We start from the raw sequence: 18487 nt of genomic DNA, 5'->3' as shown, positions 1-18487 counted from the left end.
TATGCTTTTGGATTGTAAAACCGGTAATCCCGGTATACTCTGTGTGTTTCAAACCAGCTTTATTGAAAAAACAGGGCTACGGCTTTTCTCTAAAAAAACAAAAAGTACACTGAGGTACCGGTACCTCGAGGTATCAAATCATTTCTAATCGTTGGGATCTAATAGTGTACGTCCTACTCAGCTAGATCTAATGGTGAAAAATAATTTGGTACCTCGAGATACTTTTTGTTTGATCGGAGCAAATCTCTCTCTATATATAAATATATTACTTATAAAATAAAAGGTATGAAATTTATTTTATAAATTATCTTTTATTTAAGTGGGTAAACTATCACTTCTAAGAATTTACCTACATCAATCCTTTTCATAGTGTGTCAGAATTATAAAAGTAAAAATTCGTTGGTGTATAACTTTTGACGGCTACTCCCTCCATCCGGTTTTAGCGTCCCTTTGAATTATATGAATGAAAAAAATAGAGGATTGCAAAACACAGAAAAAACGTAGGAATAATCGTTTGATTGGACCACAGGAAAAACACAGGAATTTGAGGAGAGATAAAGACTCAAAAGATTTTTTTTCTATGAGGTTCTACCTCTTACTAAATTTCCTGCAAAACTTGTATGGGAATAGGCATTCCATAGTAATTTCATAGGATTTCATAGGGTTTATTCTTTTGATTCAAAGGTCTTTGTAGAAAAAAATTCTATAGAAATAAAATCCTATAGAAAAAATTTCTATAAATTTTCTTTGAATCAAAGGGGGCCTTAGATTATAGAACTTTTCTGCTGATACACAGATTCATCTTCTAACTAATATATATGTGGTTTGCAAGAAAAATGTTAGAATCATCATGGTATAGTTGGGTGATTTTGGGGAAAATTCCATCCATACCATAAACTTTTGGTCGGTACTTAAAAAATACCATAAAATTTTTCACCTTCCCAACAATACCCCAGAACTCATGGAAGTGGAACGGGAAATAACGCCGTCTTTTTGTAGGACCAAAATACCCCTGTGTGCGAGAAAGAAAGAGGAAGAGGACGGCCACCGGGCGGAGCATTGCCAGGCGGGGCGTTGGCCGTCGGGCGGGGAGGGGTGCGCGGGGGAAGAAGGACGCGACGACAGCGCTGTACGCATTGTGTAGCAGCAGGTTGGTGGCGGCGGCGACGTGCAAGAACCGGGCTCGGGCGGTAGATGTTGGCGCCGTGCGCGCGCTGCTGGAGCTAATGGTCGACCCGTAGCGCGGGATGGTGGACAAGGCGGCTTGCGTGCTGCACACGCTGGTGGGCGGTGCGGAGGGGCGCGCGGCCGCTGTCGCGGAGGGCGGTGTCCCTGTGCTAGTGGAGATGGTAGAGGAGGAGTGTCGGCCAGCGTGTCGTCGGCGTGTAGGCGTTGGCAACCAGGGTGGGGGACGTGGCGTCGACTGGCGGGGAGTCTGCCGGCTGGGAGAGGCGTCGGCTGGCCAAGACTGCTGCCCAGATCCGACTCCGGTGTGGGGAGTCGGCCGCCGGGCGGTTGCGGGCGGGGAGAGGCGTCGGCCGGCGGCGCGACGAGTTAGTCGCCGGCTGGCCAGGACGAATTTTTTTAACGGGTTTAGGACGATTTCCTAGAGGGGTAAACATGTCTAGCGCCCCTATTTTTCATGCCATTCAAAAATTTATGGTATGGATGAAATTTTCCTTTTTCTGTGTTGGGAGCAAAGTTAAAAGATTTTTCTTTTTCACTGAAGAAATAGTAGAGAGAAAAGAGTAGAAGAATCAAATAAACACGCCTGGTGGGACTCGAACCCACAATCGTCTGATTAGAAGTCAGACGCCTTATCCATTAGGCCACAGGCTCCCTTTTCCTCCCGACAGATACGTATAATTTATTTATATTATTACAGTATTATTAATCCAAATATTATAAGCCGCGCCGCTTAACCCTCCCTCGCGACACGACGCAACGCCGGACAAAGCCAACGCCTCCGCCGCCGTTCTCTCCCGCGATCTCGCCGCCCCTCGCCGGAGAAGGAGTGGAGATGGAGGCGGCCACCGCCACCGGCAACGCGGCGCCGGCCAGGGGGAAGAGGAGGCACGGGTCCACGGCGGTGTTCGTGGCGGTGGACTACGCCTTCCTGCTCGCCTTCGCCGGGTTCCTCTCCTACCTCCTCGTCTCCAGCCTCCTCCCCACCTCCGGCTCCGCCGCCTCCTTCTAGATCTCTGCAGGGAGAGGCCAGCTACGACGATTCGTGATGTGATTCCGGTGTAATTGGATGCGTATTTCTTGGTTTCTTTCACAACTTTTTGACATGGATTCCAGTTGTTGCTTGCTCATCTGTTCTTCAATTGCTCATGTCCTGCTACTGATTGGTCGGCCTCTGGATCTGATGATCCCCTTGTCAATGCCAGTTTCTGAATGCCAATTTTTGTCTTGTTGGTGCTAGATCTGATGTGTTTATGCTTCGTTTTATATGTACACATATGCCGGCATTACGATTTTAGCCGTGATGAAAGCTGTGCGACCGAATTGGAGATGCAGTAGAGAATAGGACTGAAAGGTGAGCGAATATGGACGGATACTACATGTACCGTATTTGTTTTCATATTTTTAGGCGGATATGGAAACGGATACGAATATCTCGGATACGGAAACAAATACAAATTATCTCGAATACGAACAAGGATCGGATGTAGTCGAACACGAATACGAAAACAAATATTTCTCGAAGCATATAAACCACTCAAACCATTCGTAGACAAATAGCAAATAGCGCACATATATAGCTAACTTAATCGAGATAGCTGTTATTTTAGGCATCATCATAGATTTAACACGTTACATTTAGTTTCACGGGGAACATATAAGTGACGTAAGTTCATCACATAGCACATAATGAGTTCAGCAAATAGTCCAATAGCACAAAAGTAATTTTTAGTAAATTGGTTGATGGGTCAGACCTGGAATTAAGTGGGCTGAACTGGTTTCAGGTGTTCGCGGATATCCGCTCATTACAATCTTCAGATATCCGTCGGAATATCCGTGTCCGTCGAAAATTGCCAAACCGTATTCGTAATTGTATCCCAAGAAAATTATCCGTATTCGTATCCGTATCTGAATTATTCGAGAAATATCCGCTCCGAGCTGCCTCCGTATCCGTTTTTTTCCGGAGCAGACGGAAACTATCCGCCCCGTTTGCCTAGATTAATCCATGCATCAATGTATATGTGTCTAGACTCATTAGCACATATATAAATGTAGGTAAGACCAAAAAATCTTATAATGCATAACAGGGGGAATGCAATGATCCGTCACTTTGGAGGGTAAAATACTACTACTATGTGGTTAGTTCCTCATTAGTTGTTAAAGTCTAATGCAGCTGTGGCTGTAGTTGATGAATGGTGACTTGATGTTACCTGGTTTACCCTAAAGTTGAATTGTCATTTTGTGCTTCTTTAGACAAATACAAAGGTTAATACCACTGGAGAAAATTGGTAGCTCATGTTTTACATTGAGAACTTGCTCTAGGTCTTCTTGTCAAGACGAGGCAAACCTGGAAGCAGCTCTTTGCCAGCAACTATGTCGAATTAGTAACAAACATTTGATCTAGCTTTGAGTCCGCTAATAGCTGTTGTAATCGCCGAGAGCTTAGAACGACTGCACCGAATGGCAAATTTGATGGATATTAATATGTAGGCAATGCAATAGCCACTTCAATTCACATTCTTTTTCTTCTACATTGCCACCAAAACTCTGTACATATGTACAAACAAACATCTATACCATAGTAGCATAGCAAGGAAAGACTAAAACATATCACACAGCATTAGTTCAATTTTATTTATTTTGTTGTTTGACCTACAGATTGTACATAGCAAGGAAACTTGGAATACACCAATATTTCTGTTTATACTTTAGTTTCTTTACGAAATTGTGTGACAGAGGCACTCACACAAAGTTACATTGCCAACAGGCCTGAGGCCTTCATGCGCATAAAAAGAATATCTAAGTAAGTCAGGAAGATGAAGTTCCTGTAGATTTTGGCAAGCATCTGTTCCTTGCGTTTTTCATGTATAGAGAAATTCTTTGATAAACAAGAGTTAACGTTTTCTAGTTTGCGTTCTTCTGCAGAGCTGCATAAAATTCGAGAGAAAGAAATAGCAAGTTAAACAACATGTGCTGTTGTTGCTTACCATGGGTTAAATAAGAATTCCAGAAATCCACCAAGAAATACTTTTCCTTTTTTGCTTCAAGAGCAACATATAAAAACTCCATTTACAGATCTAGACAAAATATAATCTTGAATGATGTGCTGAGAGCTGACTAGAGATGAGCAACTTTCGGAGAGCCTGCCAATATGCAACAAATATACATCAACTTTCTGTACAAAGTGTGTTGCTGATGTGTTGCTTGAGCCTTGAGGGGGTGCACAGAGATGTCTTCAGGTTATGGCAATAATCGGACGACTGTAATGGATGGGATCTTCTCTCGGAGCTTCTTATTGACAGCTACTCTAACAGTCCTCACAACTGCAGCAGGGCCAGTGAGCCGGACCTTCACAATGGGGCCCTTGATCATGAGAAGCTGGAGCTTGCCACCTCCTGTGCCAGCAAGGTATGGCCTGATATCATTGAGTACCTGGTAAACATTCAAAAGCATCGTCAGTACATCTCTTTACTATTAGTTATTAAGTCTTTTTATTCATTAAGTGGAAAAGGACAATTCTAAATTACAAGCATCTGATGGTGTAAACGGTAAACACCAAGGAATACACATGACAAGGATTCAGATGTATGCTCAGAAAAACTAATATGTTATGGAACTGATCACTTAAAGCATCATCACATCTTCTTTTTTACATATTTTGAATAATACTGCTAGATGCATGAATAGTAAGCAACATGGATTATCGGAAATTCAAAGTGGAATATTATGAACAAATAGTATGGAATATTTTTATTCCCAGAAAATGAGAAGTGCCAACAGCTAACAGATGCTTCGGTTCCAGTAAAAGGAAGAAGTAGCAATACTTGATTGATAATATTCAACAAAGGTTACTAAACAATTTTTCTGGTTGATACTAAGTTACTAACCAATTATGTTACTGCAAAGCTAAAGAGTTTTTTTGAAACATTTGTTTGTTTCTAGTGCAAGACAATTCATGACCAGTTCATACCTTTTCAACATTCTCTTCATTCAGCTCAAGCCCAGTCCCCTTATCTGCAACAGGTTCAACAGCAGCAACATCTGGTATTTTCTCCATCAGGCGCCGCTCGATGCCCATCTTGATCGTAACCAACGAGCTTGGGCAAGATCCACAGGCTCCCTGCAGCTTCAGCCTGACCACATTGCCGGCGATCTCATGGAGGGCAACGTCCCCTCCGTCTGCACTGAGGTATGGCCGCACTTCATCCAGAACAAACTCCACGTTTCCAGCGGTTAATGGCAGCTGCACCGCTGGGACTGGATCCAGACCGGCAATGGCTCCAACAGCTGCTACAACGACACAGGCAAGAAGAGCTTCAGTTCTTGCAATCTGAATTGTCAAGTGATTCAATCTCAATGATCAATGCTGAATTCAATTTTGCTCGATTTTGATTGGAGCTTTGTGCATTTAAAAGATGAAGGTGGGGGTGAGTCGATCTCACTCTCACCTAGCGGTGGCCGCCGGTGAGTGGGGTTGGCGACCAATCTTGTCGCCGGAGAGGAGCTGCTCCGGCGCTGCGACGACCTAGCGGTGGCCGCGACCTTCAACATTTTCCGATCATGCATGCAAGAACCAAGCAGCTCGGTTGGTTTATATCACGTCAAGGATCAAAAGAATCGGCAAGACAGAGAAGAAAAAAAAATCAAATAACATATTTATAAATACAAAATTATTTGAATAAAACTTTTATATATATATATATGTTCTTAGCGATCTGAAAGCCAACACGGAAAAATAGGTTACAATGAAAAAAAACAATTTTATAAATTTAAATTTTAACATATAAACATAAATATAAGTAAAAGCGAAAAGAGAAATGTGAAAGACGAGGAGGACGGTGGCCTCGCCTAACCTTGGAGGAGAATGAGGCGGTGGTGGTGACCGCCGCCGCCGCCGCCGTGACGGGCGTGGTCGTCGTCTGCATCTCCGGCAGGTCGCCGCGCGGAGGTGGAGACGGCGATCTCCTCCGGCCCCGCTCGATCGTCCGCTAGCTGTTTGGCCGTGATGGCGTCCCGAGCTGCTATTTATGGGGCGAGAGAGCTGCTATTTTAGGGAGTGAGACTCGAATACTCGATCGAAACGACTCGCCAAGAGTTTTGTTACTTCTATTAAATTAAAAAAAGGGAAACTAATTTTGCATTTAATGACTAAATCCTTTTTTATGCGATTGTCATTCCATTTTTTTCGTGTGTCTATCGTTGAGATTGCCCTCCGTTTGTTTGAACTTTGAAACCTCTGCAGGTTTATCTCATCAACTTCTTTTATGTGTTTATTATTGCTTTTCAGGTTATTTTCCTTTCTTTTGTGTGTTTATTATTGTTGAGATTGAGGCACATGCAGAGGGTCAAGTCTAAATCAACTGCTTATGCATGCAACAATAATAAAGTTAAAGGAAAAAGAGATGTAAAAGCGTCACCGCCACTCCAGGTGTCCAGAGATTAAATGGAGATGAACTCACGTATAAAGCTTAATAGCTAGAACAATTAACAATGTTGCAATACATATAACTAGTATGCTCGTGGTACCTGACAAACTGTTAAAATGACAACCTTCGAATTTGAATTGGATGCCACAAGCCCCCGGCCCAATTCATACGAAATCTCTAGTGCCGCACTGGTTACAATGTTACATCCTATTTCTGATTTAAAAAGAAAAACAAAATAAATAAGACAAATGCACCATGCACTTAGATTGATTCCTTAGCTATCACAGGTATGCATAATCAGGGAGGCAGTTTCCCAAGTCAAAAAAGAGAGCAGGCGTATGAATGTATAATGTAAAAGTTAAGGGGTCATGGCCTCCCTCTGTCTGTGGCTCGAAAAACTTAATCAACATCTATCATCAATCCACTTCTTGGGCTCTCTAAAACAGTGCCAGTGACAACATGTGATCTGCTACGTCTCCCAAGCTGAGAATTTAATCGCATTTGATGTTTCTGTAGATTCTCCTCACAAAAAGAGTTGACCCTAGATAGCCAATAGCACCTGGATCGCCAAAACAGATGCTAAAACATCAAAATGACAAACTTCACAGTAAAAAATTCTACATACAAGGTAGAGACAAGATCTTACCGCAGAGTATGCCTAGACCAAGGCAGAACATCAATGTATAGCCGAAGTAGAAACTTGTCTGGAAAAATCCTGACATCTTTGTCTTTACATGATAGTAGTATATGGAATACAAATACACATATAATGCAGTTGATGCAGCAGAGAGAAATGAAGTCCATTGCCAGTGATAATTCTCAGCATTCAGCAAGAAATAAGTACCCACGATAGTGACACAGATAGTAACTATCAGAAGGATGACAAAGACCAGTAACATGAAGCCGTAGACATAATAGACCTGCCAAGAAACCAAAACAACCATCATGATCACATTATTCATACAATTAAAATTACAGAAAGTGCATAGATAGATGTAGCATGAAGAACAGACATTAGAATTCCACAAAGAGATCAATAAAAAAAAACAATTTGTGCAATTAATTAAGCTGCCATATAAGATGTTGAACAGTATAGACACTTTTGTTGTCAAACAAACTTGATATTTCCAATGTTGTTGACAATGGTTTACTTGTTTACCTTGTAGTTCCAGAATGATGTGAAGACAAAGTACATCTCAATGAAGATACTGCCAAAGGGAAGCAGCCCACCCATTAATGAGATAACAGAAGGTGTAAGATACCACTTCTTCTCAGGAATAGGCCGTGGAATAGTCTTTACTCGGCAGGGATTGTTAGGAGCACCACTCCAGTTCCTACCAACAACAGTTCCCAGAAGCACAAGTGGAAAAGAAATGAAGGCCCAAAGGACAAACATGACAACCATTGTGCCGAATGGTATTGCTGCTAATGATCGGTAGAAGATAGCAATTGTGTTCAGAACAAAGCCAATTCCAAAGCACAAGAATGGAAATAGGGATGCTGTAAGGATCATAGCCTTTATCCAGTTTTTACCTGACATGAAATGAAGTTAATGCTCAATAAGCCATACATCCTGAAGTGGGAAAGTATAATACATGCAAATTCTAGAAACTTCTACAAAATATAAATGATAGGACTATAGGAGGAAACTAGGAAACAAAGAATTTTGAGAAGAGATTGAATCATTGAACTACACAAACAAATGTAACAAAACCATGCAATTCCAAAAGGAAATGTGCAGAACCATACCACCATTCCTTGAATAGAGGCCACCACTGACATAGCCAGAAATGAAAGATGTAAGAGCATAGCACACAATGAAGGTTGTGATGATAGACCCTCGCCTGACAAATGTTCAACAATATATAAGTTAGAGAAGCAAATTCATTGACAAAATGTGAATTATAAGTACCACACTCCATGCTAAAACAAAGAAAAACAAACTAAATCTGTTTCACAGACAATATAGGGGCTTTATGTCTTCAGGATTTATACATTTATCTATTACAAGCCCAAGGGCTCATGGATGCACGCATTTTCAACAGAAGGCAAACATACCACCTTGAACCAGCAAAGTGCAAAACATAGGAGTTCAAGGTAATTTTGGACAATGAAAAGCTAAAGATTTTTCCTGTTTTTCAGTTTTTTGGGCACAGTTACAGGATAAACAAGAAATAGTCCTTCAACATGATTGTCTTTCTATATAATACGAAGAACCAAATTAAAGGATAGGTGAGTACTATCTGTGCTTAACAACATATGTGCCGTTGTATCTTGGACTCAGATGACTGGTGAGCCAGTTCCCAGTAGTTTTAACTTTTAAGTCATATTAGCTAGAGGCAGCAAATTTAATGCCAGAATTTTTTTACATATATTATTTTTGTTATTCTGAAGTACAGTAGATTCAGAGTGATTCTTCACTAGATTCAGGGCCTATTTGGTTTGGAGGAATGTCACAGGAATTTTGGAGGAATTGAACTACTTTATGTGAAAATCCTGTAAAATTCTTGCGTTCCAGCCCTCAACAGTTTTCACAAGTCATGGGAACCTGGTATTCCCTGTCCATTTTCTTTCTCGTGTATTAATATGGTAGTTTAATCGACAAGCTACTCAGGTATTTCAAACTATGCAATATAGGTGAGAGGAGATTTTGGGGATGGGTGTTGCTTACCCAACATATAGCATGCCAACAATGGCCATTATAATGACAAGAAGGATAAGAGCTGCCAGCTGAGTGCCGATACCAACAACAGCAGAAAGAAAGGCCAAACTTCGAGGAGGGCGAAATACATCACCATGGACAAGCTTCCATCCAGATTCCTCATTAACGTCTCTCTCCTAACAAAAACAATATCAAGACTTGAGAACCCAATCGAGTGGCACTAGGTGAAAATAAGTACAACTTATGTGCCAAAGCTATTTAAGTATACAATAAAACAAAGTGTGCACAAGAATTCAGATTTACCAGTGACTCCAGATCATCATCTTCACGAGCATACTTTGCATAGTCATTCCTCAATGTCCGCATCAATATCATTGAAACCAAACCAGTGAGGAAAATAACCATCATGAAAGAATTGAAAATGGAGAACCAATGAATCTGAAATAAGAAATTTGCACAGAAGTTAGAACCTTCGAAAAACTTTCAAACAGAAGAGGATGATTCAGCTCTCTATTGTTAAAATTGAGTTCTTTTTTTCACATAAGGTAAGCAGGCTGGGAGCTGCATGCTACACATTTATTTTTTGGAAGTACAAAAATACTACCTGGTGCTCAAAGAAAGGATAGTCCAGATATACTTCAAAGCGACGTGCAAAGGTCACATCTGTTGCCAACCACTTCACTGAATATGTCATGTCCAATTTCTTGCCAGCTTCAAGAAGCTTAGGAGACTCTTGGGTGAGATTAACATGAATTATCTAAAAATAAAATAAAATTAGACCAAATTATGTAATCACGTCGAAATTAACATGCTAATGTCCTATACAACAGTTTTATGCAAAACTTATACCCTGTTATCGTTGTATTTGACAAGAATGCTCTTGTGTGTGTAGATATAACGCTTGTTTTCATTGTTTTTGTCAGTCTCCCCAACAAAACCTGTTTAAAGCACATAACCATAATCTCGTTAAGAAAGAAGTGAAGGGAAGAAAAGAAGAAAGCGATGGAGATACAAGTTGTGAGAAACATACCCCAAAGAGGCAGATCATCTTGGGGAATATCGCACCAACAATGCAAAAAAAAAAAGTTAAAAAGATACAATGTCAGAAAAAATAACTTATAAATCACAATAGTACTACCCAAATCAAAATATCAGAATATAGATTCACATACCCATGAAAAATTCAAACCAGTATGAGCTGTCAATGGCATCAGAAAACTGCTGAACCTTATTAGAATCAAGCTCAAGTGTACAAATGGTGACCTTCTCCTCATTTCCTAAGCCAAAGGAAGCACTTATACAATCCATAAGACAAGAAAATACACCTATTGATGGAGTATTCCAACAAACAGTAGACAACAAAAAGGATGGTATGAAAAGAAGATCAACATACTTAAGAACTTTATGTCAATCTGACTATCGATCAGCTCATTTCCACCCAGGACCTCACCAAGACCACCCCATTTATGCGCAGGGTTCTCAGATGGTTGACAAAATGGAAGGCTGTAATAGTTGTAAGTTTCTTGTGGGTTATTGTAAGGGCCGACTTTATTCACCCAGAGCTTAACTGGTTCTTCAACTTTATACTGCACACAAGAATTACAAAATATAGATGAGAACTTTTGAGCTCACAAAGTTGTCCCATGGCATGATAGTCAACATATCCATTTATAAATGAAAACAACACTCAAGATTATATGCCATACATAAATCCCTTAGATAATGTGCCGCAAATGCTCACTCATTGAACTTTTGGCTGCTACTTGTAAAGAACATGCCATACAAGTTATGGAAGGATTTATACGCAAGCCAAAGTAACTGTTAGCACTTCTCCGCAACCGAAACAACACTGTAACCTTACTATACCCGAAACTGTCAAAAATAACACAACATAGCTAGTGCTTATTCTTGACTACTTTTAAGTATACATAATAATACTACAGCACCACAGTGTGAAACTTGTTTTGGAAAACAACAGCAGGTGCCAAAACGTCGTCAGACAACACTGCCACCACCATGTTGACCCTGTTTATACCCCCTTCACCCACCACAATGGATCGCGCATACAATCGCGTGGTGTCGATCTGAAGTTCTCGACGCAGGGGAGCGCGAGAATGAACACATATTTCCCTTCCTCCACGATAATCAATAACATGCCAAGCTTCCATCCGACGCTACCGTCCTGCTCCTACCAAAACCCCATCCTCCAAACGCCTCCCCTACCCTACGCGCGCGCGCGAGGAAGAATTGTAGCACCCTCCATCACGAGTGCTCATGGCCCGACACCCACGGGTGGTAACACCCGCGTCGGCACGAGACGACCAGTGGCGGAGATCACGGCCACGGGCGGCCGGATCCGAGGCGAGGGGGGGTTTTAGATCGAGGGGGGGGGGGGGGGGGGGCAAGGGCACGCACCTTGTGGTCTGACTCGGAGGCGGAGGCGGGCGTGAGGAGGAGGAGGAGGGCGGCGAGGGCGAGGAGGAGGCCGCTGCCGCGGCAGGCGGACGAGGGGGGGTGCGGGAGCATGCCGCCGCCGCCGCTGCCGCTGCCGCCGGCGAGATCTGAGGAGGAGGGTCGTGGAGTGGAGCTGAGCTTAAGCTTTAAGCTGAAAAAAGATGGCTTCGGTCGGGCTGCGTTGGGCCGAGTTATACAGAGACCCCTCGCGCTCGCGGTTGATTTTGTAACTGTTTTTTTTTTTTTCTTCTTCTTTTGGCCGTGGACCATGGAGGATCGTGTGGGTTTTGGTCGCGTGTGTTTCGTGGGATCTGGCCGTCGGATCTTTCACCGCTGACTGACTTGTGATGTACAGCATATTATGCCGCATCGTTTCGGTTATAACAAGCATGTATATGTATAAGCAAAATAGACGACGCCACCGATGTTGTTTTTAATCACACATTCGTTTTATTCAAAAAATTTATACAAATATAGAAAAATGTAAGATATATTAAAATATATTTAGTTATAAATCTAATAAAGAATAAATTATAATTATATAAAATCTTTTTAATATAACAAACGGTTAAACGTGTAAGAAAAGTCAACAGTATCATATATTAAAATACGAAACGCGTATTAATAGTTCAATAATAATATGTGTGTTAAAATTTTTACATGTATGCTTTTATTGTTCAAAAATAAAATGTTATAAAATAAATCATGATGAAAAAAACTTAAATTAGCCCCAAATTCTTAAATTTAATTTTTGATGCATGTTTATGTGAAGTTGTCAAAATGATGAAGTCTGTGGAAGTATAGGGTTTTGATAGGGTTAATTATTTGTTTAAAGTAAACCTCGATATTTTTTAGTTAGATCATGATTGATGCTCACTACCGATCTTTAAGGGCCTGTTCATTTCAAAGGATTTGCAAAGGGAAAGTTTAGAAATATGAAATCTTTTAAATTGAATATCATAGCAATGTTCGTTTTAAAGGAATACAACAAAGAAAAAAATATAGAGAAATTTCAATCCATTCACTTTTGGGGGCAAAACATATAGAAAAACCACTCCAATCTTATTTTCTTAATCCTTTGGTCACATACACAACAACAGTAGAGAAATTTCCTATGTTTTTAATCCTATGAGTTGTATATGCATTCCTATGTTTTTTCTTCTATTTATAAGGTCTATTTACAAGATTTAGCAACCATACGAACCGAATACGCCCTAAATTCCTCCACTAACATAAGGCCATTTTGGTTGGATTCCGTAATTAATACATAATATAAATCATGCCCAGGTCCAGCTATTGCACCAGAGCTCGAGTATATTTTTGACGGGAGTATATCAATCTAGACATGCACAGAAAATATTATAACACGGGATTCCACAATTAATACACAATATAAATCATGTCCAGGTCCAGCTATTGCACCAGAGCTCAAGTATATTTTTGACCAGAGCGAGTATATGACACATCCGGAAAATCTTATAACACGGAATTAATAATGTAATAATGGGCGGGATTATCACCACTCCATGTCATTGTGGGCCTTTCCTCCGCTTCACTCCGTGGGCCGTCGTCGTCAAGCCCAGCCCATTCGTCAACGGAAAAAATAAAAAAGAAAAGAACCAAAACAATTAATCCACCTTCACCAACCCACACGCGTCGCCGCCGCCTCATCCACAGCCATGGCGACCTCCCCCTCCGCCGCCACCGCCACCGCCTCGCTCCGGCTCCCCCTCTCCGCGCGCGCCTCCTTCCCCTCCTCCTCCTCCTCCCCCAGCAGCAGCCGACTCCGCTTCCCGCTCCGCCGCCGCCCCGCGCGACGGGGCCTAGCCGCCTCCGCCTTCACGAAGCTCTCCGAGGCGTCCCCCGTCCCCATCCCTCCGGAGCCCGCGCAGCCGTTGCCCGACGAGGGGGCGCTGCCGCCCAAGCCCGGGGTCTACGGGGTGTACGACCCCGCCGGCGAGCTGCAGTTCGTCGGGATATCGCGCAACGTCAGGGCCAGCGTCGAGGGGCACCGCAGGAAGGTGCCTGCCGACCTGTGCGGCTCCGTTAAGGTAAAGTACTCCTGAAAATTGTACCGATAGATGAAATTCCTATCTGAAAAAAAGGATTGAAAGTGGCAACATATTGCTTGCAAAAGTGCATAGGATGAAACCGAAGCTATTCAGAATGCAAGTAGATGCCAACAAGCATAGTGGCCCAACTCTGTAGCTAATTCAACACTGTGATCAGGGTGTCTCATCGTTTTGGCAACTTCATATAAGTATATGCCAAAATTTTGATTATAAGATCTTAATTTTGGATTTGATTTTGTTTTTTATTCATCGTAGTTTATTTTATAACAGTTGCTTTTAGAACGATAAGATTACGTATATAAAAGTTTTACTCACTGATTATTTTTCAATTGCTAATATGCCGTTTTGCTTATGCTCAATATAAGCGAAACAATGACATTTGATTTTAGAGCTGCACCAGTGAGCTGTTTCTTAAGTTGGAATTCAGAATTAATTCCATCTACTAACCAATTTTAGTATTTTACAAAACCCATAGAAGTGATGTTAAACCTGAGAGTCCTTTTCATGCTTGAAGCAAAGCGTCCCGTCACGGGAAACTGAATGATCATTTTGTCATGTATAAAAAGGGCATACCGGGTGTGTTGGTCTGATTTTGCTTGCTTTCTGCAGCACACCCAAAATGGAGGAGAAAAGGACACATCTGAAATTGTGCATTAAAAATGTTTAACCAATTTCATCATTTTGGTATATTGTTAGACACCACATTTTGCTTTCAACCAAGCAACCAACTGTTCTAATATGCCAAGACAAAAGTTGCTGCTCCAAAAGGCATTATGTGTTTTTTCTAAGACTATGTGTGGTTGTTGAAGCAGCTGTTTAAGTGTTAACACATTATTGGATATCCTTGTCTTGACAACATTGTGTATCTGCACCACCCTCGATCCTCTGTTTGACAAGAAGAAAAATGAACTGAAAAGTACCTTACAATCAGTATAGGTAGATCCATAGATATCAAAACATGAAGGAACAGCACAAGCATTTCCTCACATTGTGCTCTGTAATAAAATTCTGGAATTTATCCAGAGTCACTATTTCAATTTGCTTCTACTCAAACAATTAAAAGAGAAGATCAAGTTTTGGATACTGTATAACTAAATATAGTAGTGAAATGGCTGTATTATTTGAAGAACTGTAGTTGCTATAAAAAACAATGCGCAAAATTAGTTCTTGATCTTCTAAATTTCTGATTGATTTGTAGATACTTTTGGTAACTGAAAGTTTGAAAAAAATGTTAGATGCTAATAGATTATTGCACATCCTCACTCATTCGTTGTGTCCTTAATAATACTACAGGATTTAAACTTCATAATATATCCGTTGCTCGTAATAGTTTGATTATTAGCAAACCATTTGTACATAAGTTAATCTTCCAACAACAAAATATTATTTCTACATTAAAGCTTCTGACTTATCATTTTGACCATACCACTTCAGTTTCTGACTGAACTGACATCTACAGGTTGCCATATCAGATGAGGAGGCACCAGATCGAACTGTCCTGACTAATGCCTGGAAGTCATGGTTGGAAGAACACATAACAGCCACGGGAAAGGCACCACCAGGAAATGTTGCTGGAAATTACACCTGGGTTGGACCTCCACAGAGGCCTCCAGACTTGCGATTGACACCTGGTCGCCATGTTCAGCTAACTGTGCCACTAGAACAGTTGATTGATCGGTTAGTGAAGGATAACAAAGTGGTTGCGTTCATCAAAGGATCAAGGAGTGCACCCCAGTGTGGGTTCTCGCAAAGGGTTGTAGGGATCTTGGAATCACATGGAGTGGATTTTGTGACCGTTGATGTTCTTGATGAGGAGCACAACCATGGGTTGCGAGAGTCCCTGAAGACATACAGCAACTGGCCAACTTTCCCACAGGTCTTTGTTGGAGGGGAGCTTGTGGGTGGATGTGATATTATTTCATCCATGGCTGAGAAGGGGGAACTTGCTGCTCTTTTTCAGAAATAGCAGCAACTCTGGAGCTTCAGGAATGTCTTGAACTACTGTTACCTGATGCAAATCATACATGCTGCAGTGATGCTTGCTTATTGCAAGGCACACTGGTGTGGCTCAGTAATACATGTACGTACATTTCTTTGATTCTGACGAGCAAGTGCTATACTGTAGAGCGTATGGTTGCTTTGGTAGGATTTGCAAGGGCAGAGAGCTGTCAGTATCTTTGTTGTATTTCAGATTTTGTAACTGAAAAACTGTAGCGTCATGAGAAAGCGTGTGTTGCATAATCCACGGCGGTTCAATGCCGAATCTGTGCAGATTACTTGAGTGCTTTCAGGCAGATCATCATCATCATCTACTGAATTAGTCCTATCACATTATAAACTCATAAAAGTGTCATTATGGACTTGTTAAACCTCGGGGAATTTCGTATCTCCACACAGCGGAAACCAACTGATGACATGATGGTCTTACCCAGTAATAATTCCTTGATCTTCTTGTTTTGTGAATTGTTGTAACACTGTTGGTAACATGATAGTCAGCTTAATTGTTTCCTTTCTGCTCCTAGACTAGATTGGCATGTTAGCTTGAGCAGTGCAGCTCACCTAACGGCCCAGCCCAATAGATCTCTCATGGTTGATTTCTCCAAGCTAGTATAATCTACAAAGTGTGCGTAACTGTGTTCTTTTTTCTGTTCCTGATTATTCTCAGACTCTTTATCAGCTTTTGAATGCACGCTTCTCAAACTACTAAATAATGCATTTTTAATAAAAGTTTCTATATAGAACTTTACCATCTTAGCTTTCAAAAATATATTTTTAGCTTTGTAGTATCTAATTTTCTTGTTTACAACATTAAATAGCTAACATAAAAAAGAACACAAGTCTTATAGTTCCAGATACTAACATGAAAGCAATGCTAGCTAATTCAGGCCACGTTTCTTAGTTGGATAAGTAACTAGCACAGAAAACATATCAGCGGATTACTATGTGATTAATCAATTATTAGCTATAAAAACTTAAAAATGGATTGATACGTTTTTTAAGACAACTTTCTAAGAGATTTTTTTTAAAACGTACCATTTAGCAGTTAGGAAAGCATGAACACTTAAAAAGAGAATATAGATTTGTAAGATGTGCCGCCAAATGTGGCCTCATAGTCATAAAACTAGCTTGTACTTTCCAAATACTAATACACGTCGTATCATTTTTTTAATATAAAATGAAATTTTATTTTTTTTGGAAATGGTATCGGATGGAGCAATGAGTCTTATCAAAGTTTTAGATATTAATGGGATCTACAACTTTTTAATGGACTATTTTTTTATTTGAAATCATATAGGATATCAAATAAATGCTACGCTATTCAAACGAGAATAGCGAAATGAATAGAAACTCTATTATAATCAAGATGTGCTAATGGTTGAGATGGTTAGTGTGTGTTGGGTCGAAATCGGATTTCTTGAGTTTGAACCGCATATATTTAGAATTGAATCAAAAAATTGTTGGTTTGGAGCTCCTACGGTGGCCATATGGTTATCTGTTTAGTATAATACAAAATATTTTTTTTTGCATATTTAAAATTTAAAATTCATGAAAATATTATTAGTGACAAATTATACCTTTGACCATCATAGATGACTTATTTGCAGTGACGGATCGTAAGTTATGACCCGTTGGAGATGACGTATCTGTTAGTTAGTATGACCCGTCACTGATGAATTATATGTGTTGGGTGTTTATCCGTCACGGATGATCTAGGTTCCTTATTGGTAACCTTTTATCTATTGTGATACCTATACACATCATAGATATAGGTTATATCCCATCACAGATGAGGGACTATGGTGTAGTAACATGAGCTCATCGGCTCAAAACTTGCATTAACTAGTTGGGTTCTTTACTGTAAAGATGAAGATGAAAGATGAAAAATCAAATGATAGTTATTTCATGGTATGAACAGTGGAATTAACTTCTACAAAATGTGAAAAATCTAATTTAGATATATGAGATGGTAAACATACATAGAGAAGTTTTTTTGCAAAAAATAAAAAACCTGCATGTACAAGACAAGGAATAATCTAGGTAAAAAGAACTAAGCCTAGTCCTTTACATGCACAAATTTAATCACATTAGGAAGGCATTTTTTTTGCACTCCTATCAAATTACATCTGGCAATATCATGTTAACGTCAGGAAACCACTATAGTCGTTGCTATCGCTTCAAGGCAGAACAAGCGAAAATGCAACACCAACCATGGACGCTTGGTTTATTAATTATCCCCTCTCTTTTGACTATATAGTTCCCTAGAGAAAAAAATTGAAACCTAAACTCCTAAAAGAACATGCACAGTGTTGTTATACATATAAAAATCTATTATTGTTGAATCACCAAATCAAAATGGTCCTGTCGTGATGCTAGCTCCGACGAAAATTCTATCAGTTAATAGCGTTTGCAATGACAGGGACCAATAGATCGATCGAATCTTTCCATTTGGTTTGATGCAAATATGTCACCTACGTACCATCTGCATGCTTAATTAAGGATATGATGAGGTGTCTTTTGGGTGGTTAAGAGCAAGTATAATAGCAGGATATAAGCTAGCTAAATGCTTATGTGGAGGGAAGAGGGGATGAGAGAGAAGTGGGTTGTAATCTCATAGTCAGTTTGGGCACAAGAACCAAGAAACTATACGAAAGACATATGAATCATGGTGGACAAAGAGAATTCTTATA

At 40.4% G+C, this 18487-nt stretch overlaps 3 protein-coding genes and 1 non-coding gene across 4 annotated transcripts; 1 reads left to right on the top strand and 3 right to left on the bottom strand.

Annotated features, from left to right (window-relative positions):
- Positions 1 to 1766: 1766 nt before the first annotated feature.
- TRNAR-UCU lies at positions 1767 to 1839 on the bottom strand. The gene has a single exon. It is a non-coding gene; the product is annotated as a tRNA-Arg (tRNA).
- Positions 1840 to 4198: 2359 nt separating this feature from the next.
- Positions 4199 to 6200, bottom strand: LOC102718792 (nifU-like protein 1, chloroplastic). The gene is made up of 4 exons (XM_006664328.2): positions 6039 to 6200; positions 5634 to 5727; positions 5156 to 5472; positions 4199 to 4617 (listed from the first exon to the last, which is right to left on the bottom strand). Exons 1-4 carry the CDS (start codon positions 6108 to 6110, stop codon positions 4426 to 4428), a joined length of 675 nt encoding a protein of 224 aa, XP_006664391.1. The 5' UTR covers positions 6111 to 6200; the 3' UTR covers positions 4199 to 4425.
- A 440-nt stretch (positions 6201 to 6640) lies between these two features.
- Positions 6641 to 11902, bottom strand: LOC102718510 (transmembrane 9 superfamily member 1-like). The gene is made up of 12 exons (XM_040529402.1): positions 11689 to 11902; positions 10667 to 10859; positions 10446 to 10550; positions 10304 to 10321; positions 10123 to 10211; positions 9878 to 10030; positions 9577 to 9711; positions 9283 to 9449; positions 8361 to 8455; positions 7771 to 8144; positions 7258 to 7531; positions 6641 to 7170 (listed from the first exon to the last, which is right to left on the bottom strand). The coding sequence occupies exons 1-12, from the start codon at positions 11797 to 11799 to the stop codon at positions 7103 to 7105; spliced, it is 1782 nt and encodes a 593-aa protein (XP_040385336.1). The 5' UTR covers positions 11800 to 11902; the 3' UTR covers positions 6641 to 7102.
- A 1377-nt stretch (positions 11903 to 13279) lies between these two features.
- On the top strand, positions 13280 to 16250 carry LOC102717391 (monothiol glutaredoxin-S12, chloroplastic). Its single transcript, XM_006663801.3, has 2 exons — positions 13280 to 13778; positions 15259 to 16250. The coding sequence occupies exons 1-2, from the start codon at positions 13407 to 13409 to the stop codon at positions 15763 to 15765; spliced, it is 879 nt and encodes a 292-aa protein (XP_006663864.1). The 5' UTR covers positions 13280 to 13406; the 3' UTR covers positions 15766 to 16250.
- The last annotated feature ends 2237 nt before the right edge of the window (positions 16251 to 18487 follow it).

This window comes from Oryza brachyantha, chromosome 12 (genome assembly GCF_000231095.2).
Source record: "Oryza brachyantha chromosome 12, ObraRS2, whole genome shotgun sequence".
Classification (NCBI taxonomy): Eukaryota; Viridiplantae; Streptophyta; class Magnoliopsida; order Poales; family Poaceae; genus Oryza; species Oryza brachyantha.
Note: the sequence above shows the minus strand (reverse complement) of the source record. Positions and strands in the feature narration are given on the sequence as shown.